Here is a 19370-nt window from a genome sequence, read left to right on the forward strand (position 1 = left end):
CATTAAACACTTTTCTAGAGATATTCTTTTAATGTTGGCATGACAGCAATGGTTTTGATGGAGGAATCTTCCTGTGTGTCCTTTTCTCAGATGGTTAGAGGCTAGAGGGGAGAATTTTATCTTAAACACTGCCCTTGTCTTTGAGGAAAAGAGCTAACAAATTTAAGTTTATAAGATATATTTATGAGACTGATATGAAGTTTACACCCGGGAGATGGAAATGACATAATAAAATGGTTTTCATAAGGCCTTGGGTATGATGCTTGCAAAAATGCAACCACGCCTTTCTCCTTTGATTGGTGGCAGCTGTATTGCTTTTATAGTAGGAGATAATGCCAATATGGATCGTTAAATGCAATAAACTGGACGTGTAAAAAGAAGCATGGCTGCCTCTGAACTAAGCATGCATCTGCCGATTCAAGGTAGAAGCCACCGGCCTCTTGAATCAAAGGTCTGCAGATGCACAAATGCTCACTGGCCCTCCCGATTTCACCTGCCAAATGCAGGTCATTTTACGGGATCTCCGTCATGGGAAGATCACCTGCGTAAATGGATGTGCGTGCTTAGAATAGCGGCCGGCACAGACCGAGCACGGCTCCACCGTTGACGTTGTCATGATCGAGTGTCGCAAACTGCTGCATGTTGCTTCAGGTCTTCTGGCCACTCATCAGATCGCAAGGTGAGCAGTGGAGCACAGAAAGATAATGCCTGCTCTCCCAGACGCTGCAACACGGTAGTCCTAGGGAAAGGGGCCTTTTTCCATCCCTTCTGGGCTAGGGATGAGATGGCTGAGCCACCATGTGTGTCCAGAGACCAGGCCGTCACGCGCTTCACTACACCTACTCTTGACCTCGTGACGGCCACAAGCGGGACCAGAGCAGCCCTTCCAGCACTTCAGTGCGAAGTGGAAGAAGGCTCCCTTTCCTCTGAGCCCACCCACCCTACTCACTTCCTTGTCTGGGCACCGTGCTCACACCGTGCTTAGTCTGCACAACCATAAGCAGGGATCAGGAGAGAGAGTGTGGGGGAACAGGACAGGGGGACAGGGAGGGGAGGAGAGAGAGAGAGGAAGAAGAGAGTGGTTCAGAAAAAGAAAGCATTTTTGCATTTTCTGATTTTCTGTGAGGTCTATAACTTTGGTCTTTCTTGCCTCCTTCCCCTATTATGGGAGGTTTTGTGTTTTCACTTGAAGTGGCCCCACCTTGTCTCCTACAGTACCGAACCCACCGAACCCACAGAGGACAGAAACGCTTGGGGAAAGGGGCCGTGGTCCTTTGCAGACAGTCCATGATCTTTCTGGGCTTTACATTTTATATTCTCCAGAAAGCAGAGGGTACTTTCCTTGACGTCCTGTCAGTCACATCAAGAACGGCGCCCTGTACATTTAATATTGAAAATGCTTCTCACTAAATATGTATGTATGTAAAAAAATACAAAACACGTATTTTATTTCCATTTGAAATTTGGAAATTCTAAAAGAGACTCAACCAGATTTGTATTCAACTTAGCTAAGCACGTAAGATCATAGAGCAGAAAATGTTGAATTTTTGTTTAAGTGTAGAAAGGACCATGAAATGGTAGCAGATGTGCCCAGTGGGGGAATGCGACTGTCTACAAGCGAGTTAATAGGTCACTCTGGTGACCTGCTGGCAAGCCTGCTGCCTCCAGCTGCTGTACTAAGGTCTGGGTGTACTACAGGGAGCAGAAGGCACCAGTCACACCCTCATGGAGTTCAGAGCCTGGTGAGAAAAAACAGGCAATCACTAGAAAAATAACCACGTGATTGCACATCAAGAAAATGCTGTGAATTCTACTCAGTGACATCTCATTGCATGAATGTTCCCCAGCATCGCTGAACTCATGAGTAGAAACGGACAGCGGGCAGATGATTGGACCCTAAGGACTGGCTGGGGTTTTTCCAGATGAGTATAAAGAATAAGAGAAGGGCAAGGATGGCTGGAAGCATTTGGAAGAATGTCTTCCAGGAGGGAACAGTGATGGGCTGTGGAATATCATCGACCATTTTTAACTGGCTGTAAACCTGAAACCATTCCGTGCTGCAGGGACATTAAAGACAGGACTGGAGAAGACACTCATGTCCCAGAGAACTTAGGAGTCATAGAAAGTAGGGAGATTTAGCTATAGAAACACCTCGTTGTCAAGAACTTGACACTGGGCTTTCCTATAATAGATTGAGTTGCATCTTTAAATTATCACCTTTAAGATGAGGTAAAAACGTGCATGATAATTTTAAGATGCTGAGTGGTTCAGATATACTGTAGTTTAATGGAAGCTTGGATGTCATCACTTAAAATGGGACTTTGGCCTGATGACACCAAGGCTTCCGAAAGGAGATAAACAAAATAGTGTTGATTAAGGTAGATTTTTTTTTTAACTTGAGAAGAAAGCGTTCTATAATTTTGGACTAATACTACTTTAAAAAAAAACTAAGAACATGTATGATTTTTAGCCTGTCTTTCTTTAAGACGTGTCATCCATGTTATTATTCAGAGGTTGGCAGCCAGGAATATTCTCTATTTAGGAAAAATAAAGGATTTTAAAATGTGAGATACTTAAGTTAGGCATAAGGAAGGCTCCTCTAACAGGAAAATTACCTAGGCTATAAGTTCAGTTGTTCAAGTGACTCAGACTGCAGTAAGGTGGGGGAGTCTTCCAGTTGTAGAAATACCAAACCCAGGGAAATAACATGCATTTAGAAGTTATCATGGACAAACTCTAGTGTGATCCGTGTTAGAAACCAAACATACTCCTACAGATTAACGTTTTTACATCATAGAAATTGAGATCTAGAGAAGTGTAGTCTATTTATACACAGACCTGACATAGGAAAGTGAGTGCTTTCCACAGAAATACGTTAATTTGAACAGCATTTGTTTATTAAGACTCCTCTTCCTATAAGTTAACCTTCCCTTTATCAAGCCCCAGAGCAGACTGTATATTTGAAATAAATTAAGACAGACAAGGAGTTTCCTGAATGAAATTTTTTTTTTCTTCAACCCAAATCAGAGCTTGAAACCTTTTACTTTTCGGTATGTAGTTTATTATTGTCTGTAGCTGCCAGTAGGATCTGAGTTTTAATTAGTTTGACAACATAGGTGTGATATTTTACAGAATGAAATCACTGCCCCTGTATTTAATTAAATGAACCCTATAAAAGTTGTGTTTTAGCCAGGGGCATAATTGATGGTAGGCTGGATTTAAAATTGCATTAGCGCTTTCCACTGGGGTCGTTTGCACATGCATTGGAAAGAGAGGTGATTGCAGTACCTTGATCCTCAGAAACCAAATGTCTTCCCATAAATAGATACTTAATTTCTAATTTAGAGAGAGCATGGCATGTCTTTTCCAAATATTACATATTCAAGTATCCTGAACTGCTCAGTTAGGTTGTGGGGCACTCTGCAAGCTTTCTGGGCACCTCTGTGGAAAGGCAACACTAAAGGTGCATGACGTGACTTTCACCAATGGCATTTCTAGGTAGACATCGGGGACCCGGCTTCTCTCAGGGTTATAGGCTCAATCTGTGTTCCAGCACGTGAAGTCTCTGGGAGCAAACTGGCCACCTCAGCAGATCAGATCCTTCACTAGATGTCTTGGGGAAATGCTGTCCACAACACATTCCTTCTGGCCATTGCTTGAGTGGCTCGCACAGGCTGGGGCCTCATTTTTCCACAAGACATTCTCCCAAGTGGCATCCTGTCTGACAAAAGGGGAGCAACTCTCACTAAATAACCTCAGCAAATACTTTCTCAGGGATTGAATGACTACAAGATGGACCGAGGGGGTTGTCAGTGAAATCTGCCCCCAAACGGAACATCCCACCCGTATTGCGTCAGTTCCCGGGGCCGTGGAAGAGACAGTCACGAGTGGGTGGTACAAAGAGCAGCAAGCATGTTACCCTGGCTGCATCGGAACCAGGCAGGTATCATTCCATGCCCACGGCACAATCGTCTTGTCTCAGCAGACCTCACCCTAAAGGACCTCTTGAAGCTTCCTTAGTGTCATGTCATATTTGTGGCAGTGATGTTGGCCTTGAGACAGACTGATTGCATTTTCACCATAATTGCACCTAAGTCCCAAGGGACCAGCCAGAGCCTTAGGTGAATAACTTAAGCCTTTAATTTATAATAAAGATAAAGTTTGTAATCAGCATTTCTTGTTCCAAAACATTCCATTTACTTGGTTTTAGAGCTGCATAAACTGTTTTAAAAGCAATCTGCTCAATTGGGCGAGTTAATGATATTTAATCTGACCGGGCCAAACGTCACCGGATGAGCACGGCGGCACATTCCGTCTGTAATTGCAGCCATCATCACCGCCGCGCTCTGTAATGTGCATGTAATGCTAATCCCGGGAATAAAGGCTGTCATTCTCGGGTGGTTGACAGTGCACCCGGCGTCATCCCCTCTCGAAGGCTCTCAGTGATGTGATTCCAAGATGACAGTGTAATAAGTGTTATGTGCACAAGGTAATTCAAAACAAATTTGGCTGCAAAAATGGATCGTCTAGGATGGTAAACTCCCGCCTTGTCGCATCGTCCTTTAAGAGAATGTAATGATCCCTAAAATACCCTGTCAAGAAGCTTGTGTGGCAGGGGTCAAGTCTTGTAAAATTTATCTCTTGCACCCCCAAGTCCCCGCTGGAGAATCCCAACTGGAGGACTCTAGACTATGAACGGGTATGTTGGGAGTCCAGAACAGGAGATGGGCAGGGAGTCTCTCGGGACACAAATGTTTCTTAAGACTACCTAATTAGGCTGTCTTTTGCTTCTTTGATTATAGATTATTTTCTCCTGGGGAAATGTGACTATTCTGGTATAGGATCCCCAGCAGCACTGGTATCTTAGTAAATTTCTTATTATTTGCATGTTAGGCACTATAAGTAGATTATCTCATTAAACTTTATAATAACCCTAAGAGGCACAACACTATAATTACATTTATTTTGCAGATGAGGTAACTGAGACTCAGAATAATCAAACTGTTCAAAGCCCTTGGTCAGGATTCCAGCTTTGCCCTGGTTTCACACTTGCAGACCTGTGCCCTCCGTCCCTGAGCGATAACGTGAGGAAGAGGAGCTCATCTAATTTGTGCCCAGGCTTTAACTGAACTGCATTTGATACACACACACACACACACACACACACACACACACACACGCGGCACTGGGTTTCTGAAATTGTTCTCGCAGGCACAGGTGTCAGAAATGCCTTTCTGTGGAACCCGGCATGGTGGTGACATCCTGGAGTGGGACAAGAGGTCATTTCTTGGTCACTCCAACATTCCAGGCTTTCCTTTGGGTTTGCAACCCTCTTTCTTCCTCCTATAGGCGGTAAAGATGCTGTGGATACTGTTGCATCAACACCTTCGAATAATACCAAAAATGGGGCGGATTCCGACACGCCTTCTTGCTTTTGGAATTGTGTGCATAGAGACACAGGGAAACTGCTGCCTCCTCTTAGCTTAGACTGATTCAGGCGGGTGCTCTATGTTTCTTCTCCTAGGTATCATTTAGACATCTGCTCAGTCTCGTAGCACTGATTTATAAAATCTACCGAAGTAATAGTTGCCATCACTTTTCTATAAAAATAAGCTGATTAAGATACACTGCCACTCAGAAAAGCAATTTCGCTAATTATTTTATACAGATAAAAGGATGTGTCTAGGAACTCATCAGAATACATTCCTACCTAATTTTACAATACATCTGTGTGATACTTACACCTATTGGGATATTTTGCGCTGCGAGCAGTGAAGATTTAAGTTAAGATGTATAAGGAATTCAGTATCGAATATGACAAGAAATTTGTGGTTAAGGGTTCTAGGGTTGGTTAGTTCATTGCTCAATGATATCACAGAGACCCCAGTTCTCCCGTTTTTCTGCTCCCAATCCCTTAGCATGTTGTTAATTTGGCCTCGGAGACCAGCTTTCAGCGTGATCCCAACATATTCCCACGAGTCCAAGCAACACATGCAGATGATTTGCCCAGAGGCAGAAGAGGGCTCTCTCTACCTCATGTCCTATTTTAAGAACAAACAAAACTTCAAAAGCTCCCTAGCAGATTCCTCATCATCTCCTATCAGCCAGAAGTAATGTTGCATGCCCATGCCTAAACCCAGCACTGGGAGCAAGACCACCGTAATAGGCCAAAGTTCATCAAACCCGCACTTCATTCACCCAAGGAGGGAAAGCTCTCTGATCTGATAGAAATAAAACAAAACCAATCTCCCTTAGCAGAGAGAAAGAAGTTGAGGCAAGGAGGGATGTTCGTTGATCAGGTAGCTAACATTGTCTGGTGTTGTATTTGCAAGACCTAATTGTATATGTAAAAAGCAGACTCTGAGGATGGATTATTCGTTAGACACATCTAGAAGGGTCCTGCAAGAAAATCTCATGTTCATTTCCTTTTGGCAAAAGACCTGGTATTTATGTATGAATAGAGAAAGCACAGATTAGAGAGATCTTGCAGGATCCATTCAAAAGTCCTCATGTCTGAGGGCGCCTGGGTGGCCCAGATGTTAAGTGTCTGCCTTCAGCTCAGGTCATGATCTTGGGGTGCTGGGATGGAGCCCTGAGTCGTCGGGCTCCCTACTCAGCGGGGAGTCTATTTCTCCCTCTGCCCCTCCCTCTGCTCATGCACACATACACACTCTCTCTCTCTCAAATAAATACATAAAATCTTCATAAAAAAGTCTTCATGTCTGAGTTCATTGGGAGTAAAACCGCCTTTGGTACAAGCCATCCCTGGTGACTACCGAGGGCAGAAGACGAGCTTGGCTAGCTGGCAGTGGCCACACCCACGTCTCCTACATGTGCTGTTTGTGGCATTAACTTCACCTAGGGACAAATTGACTATCACACTGTAAATTCCTGTATTATCTGACCCCTGGCGTTAGGCAATAATGGAAAATACGGCTCAGAGGGTTCTGCCCCAGCATGAATTTCGCAGATCTCGTAGTTGCTGTTTAATCACACCTCCTCTCTCTTCCCTCCCAACCCAAGCCCTCAGCACTCTGGACTCTGAGCAAGGAGGGGGTCAAGATGGTCAGCTGGTTTGGAATGCTGGAAAGAATTCCTTTGTGCCCGTGTATCCTCTTCTCAAGGGAGGAAGAGGGAAGACAGCTGTGATGTTAAACCCTGGTGTTCCCAGTCCTCCAGGGTAGAGGATGTAAGAGCTTGGTGTTTCAGCCATTTACTTACTTACTGGTGCACCTGAGTCGTTTCGTAGCCCAGAGTTCTTGTTCCACCGAACTGCCTCGTGTTGTAAGTCAATTACTTAAGTAGATTGAATCCGGATCATTAATAATCTCCGCTGGCACAGTGCACTTGGGCTTCATTACAAGGCGAGAGTCCGACATCTATTCTTCTACCCAGCAGTTGTTTACGAGATACTCGGTCCTACGAGTTCTTGTCCCTGTAGGGCCAGAGTGAAGGAGCTTAGCAAAAATAGAAAAACGGCTGCATAATCAATACTCGTGTTCTGCTCGGACAGAGAGAAACCAAAGTGCTGTCTGCCTGAGAGGACAGACCCAATTGTCAGTGTGCTTTGAAGTACAAGATACCGGCGGACCAGGGAGAAGGTGCATATGCCCGACAGGAGAAGGTTCAATGTTCATTTTGACATTTATAAATAAATACTAAAAACATGCCTATTGAAAAAATGGAATATTAATCTAAGAGATTTACGTTCAGAAACTCCTATGTTAGTGACAGGAATTTGTCAGTGTTGCTCTCTAGAGATTTGAGCAGCTCAGGAACTTTTTCCAAGGAGTGGTCTGCAGAATATGGTTCCTGTACGATCATTTTGTATCTGACTTTAAAAAGCAAGCCAACCACCTGGGGAATAATACTGAAATATGTCGGAGCCTGGTAACGTTCCCACAGCACAGTCGTTAGACATTACCAAACTACCAGAACATAACATCTATTCCTTTTGCTGTGGGGCATGGGAAGGCAAGGTAAATTAAAGAGTTGGACTGAGAGCTTGCTTGGAATGACTTCATTTTCTAGAAATAAGATTCTGGCTTCCACTTCCTCTTAGTGCTAAAGATAGCCACGTTGACTTAGTTTGGATTGGATGCTGCATCCAGGATTCCTTCCAATGGTACCAAGTTGTGACCCGCCACTCACGAGCTGTGTGATCTCATGTGGTTAATCTGTAGCTGTTAGATGAGGGAGATGAACATAATTTGGCTCTGCCAACTTCCCGGACCGTGTTGAGGGAAGTGTTAAGTGGTAGCTTCGGGTCAGTCGGTAGACAGCAGACGCTCAGTAAAGGCGCTGGGGTTGCCGCAGCGGTTCAGGCTGTACACAGTGGGAAACAGCAATTAAGCTAGCGACTGTTTACCACACGTCGGCCAGAATGCCAGCCATTCGTGGACCTCCTTGATGTCTGCCGTATCCACCTACGACCCAGACTATCATTTACTTAATGTATTTGATTGACTTTAAAAAAAAAAAAAGCAAAGCAATTTATTTAAGAAGGAAACTTCATATCACTTCCATAAAAGGAAAGCTAATGTCACCTGACGTAATACACCCCATTAAAACATAACAATGTAATTAATTTCTAGTTAGCTGTTATAGCCTGAAAAAGGCTCTGAGCCCAGAGGCTGCTCTTTTCTCTCACAGGCAAGATTAGCAGGTGATGAAACTATGTTAAAGACATACCGGTAGGAAGCCAGGACTTCCCCACTGTGAGATTTATCATTTAATGTCAGATCTGTATTCCTCCAAACTCACTCTCATCCCACGAGGCACTCCTTAGGAAACCTAAAACAGAACTGGAATTCTCTGACACCATCCAGTTCTTCCTTTTAGCTTGCTTACACAGGAGAACAATCTTTCTAGCTTCTGCTTGACTCTAATCCTCTCTCACCCTAAATGTTTTTCCACAGGTCAACGGTAAAGACTTATCCAGAGCGACTCATGACCAGGCTGTGGAAGCTTTCAAGACCGCCAAAGAGCCCATTGTGGTACAGGTGCTGAGGAGAACGCCTCGGACCAAAATGTTCACGCCTCCATCAGAGTCGCAGCTGGTGGACACGGGAACCCAAACTGACATCACCTTCGAGCACATCATGGCGCTCACCAAGATGTCCTCTCCCACCCCGCCTGTGCTGGATCCCTATCTCCTGCCAGAGGAGTAAGTCTCACGATCTTGCGGCACTAGTGTGTTAAGCATGGTAAAGAAGTCCAGTGCAGTTGTTTTCTTCCCTTCCGTGTGGTGAAGAACATTAGCGGGTCTTATAATTTTCCTCCAAGTTGCCTGTGTTTAACTTTATTGTTTATAGAGGCAATCCATTGAGTCCTGCTCAAAACCGCTCTGACATATTAATTACTTTATTATAACCCTGGAGCGGAGTTATTCAAATTATATTCTAAGAACAAAATTACTTACAAGTGTCGTAGAAGTTATTTCAGAATAAAATTTAATCACTGCAAATGACAATGTGAAGGTTTTGTGTTATAACTAGAGGGAATGCTGACGGTTCTCTTAAATAGACAACAAAGTAAGTTGGGAGTGTAAAGAGAGCCCTGAAGGGTGTGCATCCCGCTTTCTTGGGTCTCGTTTCCAACCTGGATCCGTGTTAATAAGCCCACACGTGCCTCATATAAGTACCGCATTTACCGATTAAGTAACAGCTGTGATCCCACACCCCACACGAATTACCTTACACGTGGCTCTCCTCTTACCTTGCTTCCTGCCAGAGAGAGGCAGGAGCTCAGCGCCTTCAAGGCAGACGAGCCTGATGCTCAAACTGATAACTAGCCGGGCAGCTGGGGCAACTTACTTTACCCCCATTTTAATACAGGAAGAGTAATCGTAGCACCGAGTGTGTAAGAGTGTCGGGTTAGGGGAGTAACGTGCGGGAAGTTCTCAGCGTGACATATGGTAAGCACTAAAGAGGGAGCAGCAATCATTGATTATATCTAGGGGGAAAATGAAGGGTGAGAAATTTTCTAAGATCGACCACTGGCTGAGAAGACGTCCGTGTTACCATAGCTGACAGCACGTGGTTGTGCCTGTGTGAGGACTCGTCCCCACCCCAGCCTCGCTAGGTGACGTGGGAGTCACTCCCGGCTCTTCCTGTCTTGCGCCTCTTTCTTTCTTTTTTTTTTTTTTTTTTTAAGATTTTATTTATTTATTCGACAGAGATAGAGACAGCCAGCGAGAGAGGGAACACAAGCAGGGGGAGTGGGAGAGGAAGAAGCAGGCTCCTAGTGGAGGAGCCTGATGTGGGGCTCGATCCCATAACGCTGGGATCACGCCCTGAGCCCAAGGCAGACGCTTAACCGCTGTGCCACCCAGGTGCCCCTTGCACCTCTTTCTGATCATTGACTTGATGCTTTATTTCCAAGGGCATTTTAGCTCTTCCAGGACAAAGCTCTCAGTGCTCCCTGGTGGGTTTCTGTTAGTCACTCAGTAGCTGGAGGGAGCACGCGTTTCCCGGGGTTGCACGGGATTCCAGACAGAGGCTTGCCTTTCATCCCGTGGTGTTACCTGCTAGCCGTCGTGGGAACCCAGGGCTAATTCCCCAGGCCTAATAATTGCCGCTGCAGCTGACAGTACGGAAGGGGAAAGAGGGGGTCCCCTCTCTGACCTCCATGCTCGGCGTGCACGGCCGCGTGCAAAGGCGGCTCCTTATGTGCAGCGAGGAAGTGCATATGTGCCCGTTCTCCTCAGCTTAAGTGGGCAGCAGGACTGAAAGACGGGTCTGTCTCACCTCGACTCCCAGCTCTTAGCCACATGACCACTCTGTGGCGGCCCAGTTGATCCTATGAAAGTATTGCCCGATTCACTGAACACAATCATTCAAACCAGTTCTGTGATTTTATAGAGCAAAACTGCCTCTCAGTGTTGATGAGGCTTTTACGGCAACTCCCGCCTCTCAGATGTTGAGCTGTCACAGTGATGGGCCTTTTAGAAGCCAAACCCTTAATTTCCTCTTAAGTCTAGTTAACATGACATGACTTACCCCCAAAGGGCAACTTGAGAAATGTCAGTGGAGTCCAGAGGTCAGGCCTCTCCAGGTTCTGGCTACAAGGTCAGAGCAGAGCAAAGAGCGTGCATCAGGATGGAAAGGGGAGTGTTAACTTGATGCTCGAAAGCCCAGGCCTTCCAGTGGCCTCCTCAGTACTAAAAGCCCCTTAAGTGCTGGCAGGTTATTTACCTGAAAGGTCCAGAAAATTGAAAGCCAGCCCTTGTTTGACCATTCCTGTCTGATCTGGTGTTTCAAAACTACGTGCCTGGGAGGGAAGACCAGAGCCCATTGATTGCTATGCTGACCTTTGGAACAAGATGCTTTGAGTCCCCAGTCAACAATCAGGCTGAAGCTTTCCACCCCCGTCTGGCACCTCTCAGAGCTGCTGACCCAGCCTGTTACGATTCCCACTGCCTCTGCTCCTAGAGGTTCCAAAGAGGCTGTGGCTTCTGGAAACAGGGTTTTACATATGTTGTCCTAGGAGACTCAGGCTTCCGTTCTCTGAGTAGCGGGTGTGTATGCATATCTGCTTATATACATGTGCGTGTATCCAGTACCTTCATTATATACACGTATGTGCTTACTTGGTTTTCATATCAAACCTGTTCCTTGTGGTGGAACCATCACAGAAGTTTGGAAAGACACTGTCCTAGATGGTAGCCTCATTGTTTCAGGCCCAGCCCTTTGGACCGGACTCAGAGGCCAGCACATATCCTTGAGTGTTGCCTGAAGTCCAGCCTTTTTCTCCCCAAAGAGCAAATCTAACAGTGAAGCAATAAGCAGGAACAAGGACTGTGTCTGCTCCCTAGGGACTGAGTGAGAAATGAGTCCTGTTGACTCACATGACTAGTTGGCGAGAGGATGGTCCCTGGGAGCAGCTTCTTCTTCCAGCGGGACAGACTTCGGCGTAGAGGATGGAAGTGTTAGGGGAGGTCCCGACACCGCTGAGAAGCCAGGGAGAAGCGGGCTAAGGCAGTGCTCCGGCCCTGAGAACTGGGGGGCCGGCAAGGTTGGGAGGATGAAAGCAGCGACTTTCAGGCACAAGCAGGCCATAAAGGTCTTTCTTCTGTTTTCAGGCATCCCTCGGCCCACGAGTACTATGACCCCAATGACTACATTGGAGGCATGCATCAGGAAATGGACAGGGAGGAGCTGGAGTTGGAGGTAAGGACATCCCTGTCTCACTTTAGGAGTCATTACTAAGACGAACAAGGTCTCTGTGAGCATAGATGTAGTTTATGGGTTTAATGAAAGAGCCACTGTGAGCGGATTTCTTTCAAAAGAACCACTTTCAGTCATGCCATTTAAAGGCATAATTCAGCTTTTCTTCCCCACCCCCCCTTTCAGAATAGAATGTAATAGTCTGATCCCAAAGCAGAAATGTAGGAGTTTTTTTAAATCAAAATTATGTAAAAGGTAGGGTAGCGAGTCCTGTTGTGCATCTTTTTTTTTTCTTTTTGTTACACAGTTTATTTCATTTTCTACTATATTACAAATTCATTAGGTAGAACTGCTTTCCTCCCCCCTTATTTTCTGCTTTTTTCTCCACTGGTTCATTTCATCTACTTTCTACTCATGTCTTTATGTCGATATCTGTGGTTTCTACTTTTTCCATCAACTTCTCATCTTTGAACTCATGTTATCTCCTCTTATCAGGCTCTAAACTCCATATATTCTCATAACTACACTGAGCTTCCCCGCCTTTCTCCTCTTGAAGTCATCGCCACTTTTACTCAAAGGCAAGAGCAGGTGGATAAGTCATTAGGGTGGGTGCTTGCCCGCACCAACACAAAAGGGTTTGCCCAACGTTTTCTAACATTGAGCTTGAAAAAATTAGCAAATCCAAAACTCTCCTTAAGTTATTTGAGGCCAAATATGACTCGGATGTGATTCTAGATGATGTTTAAGGTCCCACTGGCCTCCAGGGGTGGCCTCTAAGCGTTAGTTATTCAAGCATAACTAACATACAGCGCTACGTTAGTTTCAGTCGTACAGTAGAGTGACTCAACAGTCCTGTAGGTTTCTCAGTGCTCATCGAGAGAAGTGTACTTTTCATCCCCTTCACCTGTTTCACGCCCCCGACCCACCTCCCCTAGAGAACATCAGTTTACAGTTCCAGCTTTCATTTGTCTTTTAATAAGAGAGAGAGAAAATAGAGAAAAGTCACCTTTCAAGATGTACTTACTTATACTTCTGGGCAAACACTGGTTGCTATATTTCAGAGTGTTTCCAAAAAATACAAGAGCATTTTTTCAAAGCTGACTTTACCGACTAGGGTAATCAGGTACCTTTTAGAAAGATTCCTGATGTCAAGGGTAACCCTGCGGCTCCGTCAGAAGGCCAGCGAGGAAAAATCCAATACTGTTTTATCCAGCCGTCTGGCCGCACTGTGCAGTCTGGGCTGCCCCGCCAACACGCGTGAGGCCGATGGGTTGCTACGTGGCAGTCGGTTCTGGGGCAGGGACTGGGGTAGCAGATGAGTGGAAGACGGTCGTGATCCTCGAGCTCTCCTTTACGCTTACCGAGGGTTTTTGTGCCAGAAGAGAGGACACAGATCCGTCACCGTGTTCAAACACCACCTTCACTGGCTGCTCCCCTAAAGCCTCCTGGGGACCAATCAGTGTACTTGTCCATAGAGTCATGACGGACTCGGGGACATTGTTTGAAAAATTTAAATTTCCTGCTAAATGCCTATGGTCTGAACTGGGATGGCGGTCATTCTGACCCAGAACTGCTTCTGTTCTGCACGCCATCCTCCACAGGCCACAGTTCTTGCCGCCCACTGATGGATGGCTGTGTGAAATGTTGCCTTGTGCCTTTCAGAAAACCAGCGGCTCTGCCTGTCATTGACAATTTCCCACCTCCCCAGCTTCAGGGCTAGTTCGCGAAGCAGCCAGTGCCTCCCCCAGGACACTCGTTCTGAGCGTGTTACACGCAGTGTGTGCAAATGGGGTTCCACATTAACTGTGTTTGAGAATGTCCGAGGGAAGCACAGTGAACAGAATTTCATCCCAGAGGACTTCGCAGTCCTGGATGTGTTAAAGAGCACGGTAAATGCCCTGGGGAAGGGGAGCAGACACAGTAGACAGGATTACCCCAACATATTTTTTTTAAAAGGTTTTATTAATTTATGTGACAGAGAGACAGCCAGCGAGAGAGGGAACACAAGCAGGGGGAGTGGGAGAGGAAGAAGCAGGCTCATAGCAGAGGAGCCCGATGTGGGACTCGATCCCGGTACGCCGGGATCACGCCCTGAGCCGAAGGCAGACGCTTTAACGACTGCGCTACCCAGGCGCCCCAACATATTTTTTTTTTGATCTAACACCTTCTCTTTGGCCAAGTACCTCTTAGCATTTTCTGGGTCTAGAGTTCTCTGGAATAGTGCTTTACAAGAAGAAGGGCTATTTAACAATCTTTATAGGACAACACGCTTTTTGATGATCAGTGTAACTGTGACAAAGTAGAAGTCTTTCGAAAGCTGTTAAATATCTCAGGAGCTAGATTGACAGAGTCTAACTGAACTCTGAACAACACAGGGATTAGGAGTGCTGACCCCCTGCGCAGTCAAAAATCCACGTCTTTTAACTCTCCAAAAATTTAACTACTAGCCTACCGTTGACCAAAAACCTTACCGATAACACGAACAGGTAATTAACGCATACCGTATTCTCACAGTCGGGTAAGCTAGAGAAAAGAAAATAAGAGAAAATACATTGACAGTACCGTATTGTATTTATCAAAAACAATCCACATGTAAGTGGACGCATGTGGTTAAAACCCATGTTGTTCAAGGGTTGGCTGTATTGTGTAGACTTGGTAAGTCACGGACACTAAGTTAAACTTGACTCTATACTAGTGATCTCTTTTAGTATCTAACACCTTGCAGAACCTGATGGAACCTATGGTTTCTTCCTGGAGAAATGCTCGTGTCTGAAAGAGCTTGAGATGCGCTCGGGAAGGTCACAGAGTTCCCACAGTGTCTGCCCCATTTGGCCCATCCTGCCTTACAATATTTTTGTTTTATCTGAATACCACCAGAACCACTGTTTGTTTTCTGTTTTGCTTTAACCCAACGCAACTCATGTCAGCTAAGGTGAATTTATTGCAAAGGCAATGCTCTATGACCGCCTCAGTCAGTCAGTCTCAGACAGCTTCAACTGCCCACGAATACAAGGTGCCACACAGTGGGCACCAGGCAGGGTTACCCAACCCCTCGCTCCTCATCCGTGGCACCTGCTGAGGGCTGGGAGCCAGGCCGACCCGCCCCAGCCCCTGCTCTCTTTCTCAGGAGCTCCGCTGGTGTTAAAGAAGGGTCGCGGCTAGCCCAGGCTGAGTCGGCCTTCCGCAGGGAAGCTTCCTCAGTGCGAACTACCTGAGGGCATCTTGCTTTCGGCAGAAGCCACCCTACAGCAGTTCCCTAGAGTCTGTTTCTCACAGTGTGCTGGACCAGCACGGCGTCACCTGGGAGGTGGCAGGAAATGCAGACTCTTGGCCCTCAGACCTGCCGAGGCAGAATCTGCATTTCACAAGATCCCCAGGTGCACATTCAAGTCGGAGGGGCCCAACCTAGAGGTAAAGAAGTCCAGGCTTCCATTGGCTCTTGTCGTGGGTCAGATCAGCAAGGCTTTGGCTGTGCGTTCCTTTCAGCATAGACTTCTTTCTTTTCATGAGTAAACAGCAGAGACAAACAACCCAAGTATTTAGAAAATCAGCTGAGTGTTTTAAATTAGATCTTTGATGCCATGAGACTTGACATCCGTGATGATTTTCCTCCCGACGTGCCTGCTTTCACTGGGCATCTGTTATACTGACGACACTGGTGCTAGAAATGCAAAATCAGGAAGTCACCACCCTGCTTGCCCTTCAGGAGTTCACGCCCCTTGCAGTTCCTGAGCCGTTAGGATTGTTAGACAGGAGCTTGTCATCTCCTAAGAAAGCCAAAATATGCTTATGGGTCCACGCCAGGCAGGAAGGTTGTTTTCACACTCTGGACTTTGTCCTTAGCAGCCGAGATGTCACCAGGTTATTTCTGTGAAGTAAGCACCTCTCATAAAGTGAACCTGGTGGTTTGGGATAAGAGGTCCATCCTAAGTCCGGTGGTGAAGCTCAGTGTGGCCGCTTAGCGGGAGGGAATCTTCTGTAGAGAGAACAGTGTACTTCCACTACTGTCCCGTTTCATAGGCACATCCTCGGACAGTAGTCTGGTCAGTTCCAGAATGCTAATAAACAAACCTCGTTGCCAAGAATGGAGTTTCCTAAAGCAGACCCAGTTTTTAGGGAAGGTGGCATGTACCTGTCATCCATGCTTCTCACCAGATTCCTTAGAACAGTCCACACTCGGTCTCTGCTGTGTTCCATTCACTTTGTGGTTAGAGTACAAAAAGAGCAGGCGTATTTTGAGTTAGGGGTCAGTCTCAACACACCACTCATCATCTGGGTTGAATGTGATCAACATCCCACACCTTTTGAAAAATAACTAGTTCCGCAGATATTATATAGGAGGAAAATAGATGAGTGTGTTGGGATATTATGGAAGCAAATGCACAGAGAAAAACAGATGTTCCGTCTTTTAAAGCACACAAAATGATCACATTTAGGTAAGTGTCAAATCCCTGTTATTGTGAAACTGCGTAAAGCTGAAAGGATTATACCCAAGTATACCCAAGGGTTGAGCAGCCACATAATTACCCATAAATTTTCAGGTACTGAACACCTGCTCCAGATCTTCCTGTAGGCAATTAACAAGGAAAATAGACGTCTGAAGAAGGCTTTTTCCTTAATCTGTTGTGTTAATTTCCCAGTTGATTCATCAGTAGCCCCCCCTCCAGGCTGTGAAGCTACCCTCACCTATGTTGTGTTCTGATGATGTCATTTTGAGGTGAGAAAAGAAAGAAAAGCCATAGTTTCAACAGGGAGACCAAAATGACCTCCGAATCTGCTTTCATCAAGTAACCTAAGTAGGTCACTAGGGAATTGGCATTGTCCTGGAGAGGAGACAGGATGCCCCAGCCAATCTGTACATTTGTCTTTAACCTTTAAGGCACAGCTCAAGGGCTTCTTCAGGAAACCTTCCCTGACCGGCCCTGCCCTCACTGAGTCGGCCTCCTCACCCCATTCTCAGTACAGTCGGCACTTGCCCATTCTTCATACTACCATCTGCACACCAGGACCTTCCCACCTGCTCTGCTCTCAGCCCACAGAGCACTTGCCCAGACCCTAGCGTGGCCCTGTCCTGCTCCGTCTTTTGTCCACGTGTCACCTCCAGAGAAGCTTCCCAGCCACTCTGTCTAGAGCATTCCTACCCCCACAGTGCCATTTCCCTGGCTCCCCCACTAGAATACAATTTCCGTGAGAGCTAGGCTCTTGCCCAATTCATTCGTGGTTACACTCCTCGTGCCTAGATAGGGCTTGGCACGTGGTGGGCACCCCATAAACATTTGTTGAGTGAAGGAATAAATGCCTTATTACCCTTTCTCAAAGGAAGGTTCTTGAAGGGAAGTGCAGCCTCTTCAGAGACACCTCTGTGTTGCACATAGCCCGCGCCATGCATAGATACAGAAAGGGTGGAGATAATTTAAAGAAATATGCACAGCAGTTTTGAACTGATAAGGTAGAGTTATGCTTCAGTGACCCGTCTTCCTGGTGTGGGATAAGCTGTTGAAATCAGTCTTTGGGATCCCCTCTGATTAAAGTGGCTGACGTTAAAACAGAAAGCTTGAATCACCCAGGTGGAATGGCCCCATTAATTCTCTTAATTGGGCTATCGTTTCAATTTCATCTGAAATGTCAGGCTTAGCAGTTCATTTTTATCCCACAGTCCATCTAGACCAGTAAGCAACAGGACACCAGTGGTGGGGAGCTGTAATCCAGATAATGCTAATACATTATTCATACCAGTTTGATTAATGGTCTTCTTTGAAATCTTATCTCCATCATCACAGACAGATATGTATTGATAACCTCTAAGCTTTCAGTGATGTGCTCAGTTGCATAAGGCTCTGTGTTTAGCTTAGAGGCAGAATACGATGTTGAGAATGTATGAGCCACCCAGAGAGTTTGGAGAATGGTCTGCTAAGCCCCAAAGATCATATCTGGTTAGGAAATTCTAGAATAGCCGAGACAGTTCAGAGAAGTGAAGTGACCTTCCCAAGATCACCTTGTTCGTGGCACAGCCAGGGGTGTTGTTCATGTGGATTTTTTTTTTCTGCCTTGGACTCTTTTTTTTTTTTTTTAAGATTTTATTTATTTGACAGAGATAGAGACAGCCAGCGAGAGAGGGAACACAAGCAGGGGGAGTGGGAGAGGAAGAAGCAGGCTCGTAGCGGAGGAGCCTGATGTGGGGCTCGATCCCGTAACGCCAGGATCACGCCCTGAGCCGAAGGCAGACGCTTAACGACTGAGCCACCCAGGTGCCCCTCTGCCTTGGACTCTTAAGTTCATTCATTCAGTTTTGAGCCACCTACTGTGCACACTCCATCAGGCTAGACCTTTTTTTATTTTTAACTTCAAAACTCCTTATTCCCCTCCTATGGCTTTAATTATAACCTGGATGAGCCACCCAGGTAAAAATCAGATTTATAGACAGCCAAGACAGTAGCAGTTCTTACAGTGTTGTCTTTCAAGAGCTTCTGAAAGCCTTTTAAGCATAGCTTGCTTAACTCTGCTTAACTATGAGCAACCAGGCTCTTTGTGATGTTGAACCATCCCTTGGAAACCGAGTGACCATAGCTATGTTATAGCACCTGCCTTCTAAATGTGACTTTCCAGTTTTTCTTTAGCATTCCTCAGAAGACCCAGGTAACACAAGAAAAAGTCATAGCCCAAGCCATCCTGGCTAATATCAATGTCCAGAACATACCTGGAGTAAACTTCAGAGTACCCTTTCCTTTACTGCTACTTGAAATGTAATATCAGCATTTGTCTAGCCCATACCACTCAACCTTTTTAAAACCAGACCATTTCTAAGGTAGAAAGCTATTCCCAGAGGACTACCCCCTAAACTAGAGTTACATGCCCATTCTTGAATCTGTTCTAAAAATCAAATCAAGTCCTAAAGTTTGCTTCACAGCCAACTGGTACAGGGGGTGGAAGAGAAAGCTTTCACATACTCAGGGCAAGTGTTTCAGATGAGAGCCGGCTCCTCTTGGGCTCTGCCCTGTCATGTTTGTGTGTGTGTGTGTGTGTGTGTGTTTGCACGGACGTGTGTGTGAGGCCAGAGCCAGCTTCTCATCCACGTCAAGGACGGAATTCAGCTTTTGCCGTATTTAAGTCAACTCTGACCAGTGAGAATGGGACAGTCGCCATGACAGTCTGTCCTGGGAGGATTTGCAATGGGATTTAAAGGCTAAATGCAATGTTGGCTAA

The 19370-nt window shown here is 45.9% G+C and overlaps 1 protein-coding gene across 1 annotated transcript in view; it reads left to right on the plus strand.

Moving 5' to 3' along the window:
• PDZRN3 (PDZ domain containing ring finger 3) overlaps positions 1-19370 on the plus strand; it is a 235940-nt gene that overhangs the window by 205662 nt on the left and 10908 nt on the right. Inside the window, exons 4-5 of the mRNA XM_045808101.2 lie at positions 8919-9166; positions 12083-12170. Coding sequence (XP_045664057.2) covers positions 8919-9166; positions 12083-12170 — 336 coding nt within the window. The remainder of the gene's footprint in view (positions 1-8918; positions 9167-12082; positions 12171-19370) is intronic.

This window comes from Ursus americanus, chromosome 14 (assembly GCF_024610735.1).
Source record: "Ursus americanus isolate L20-20 chromosome 14, mUrsAme1.1.p, whole genome shotgun sequence".
Lineage (NCBI taxonomy): Eukaryota > Metazoa > Chordata > Mammalia > Carnivora > Ursidae > Ursus > Ursus americanus.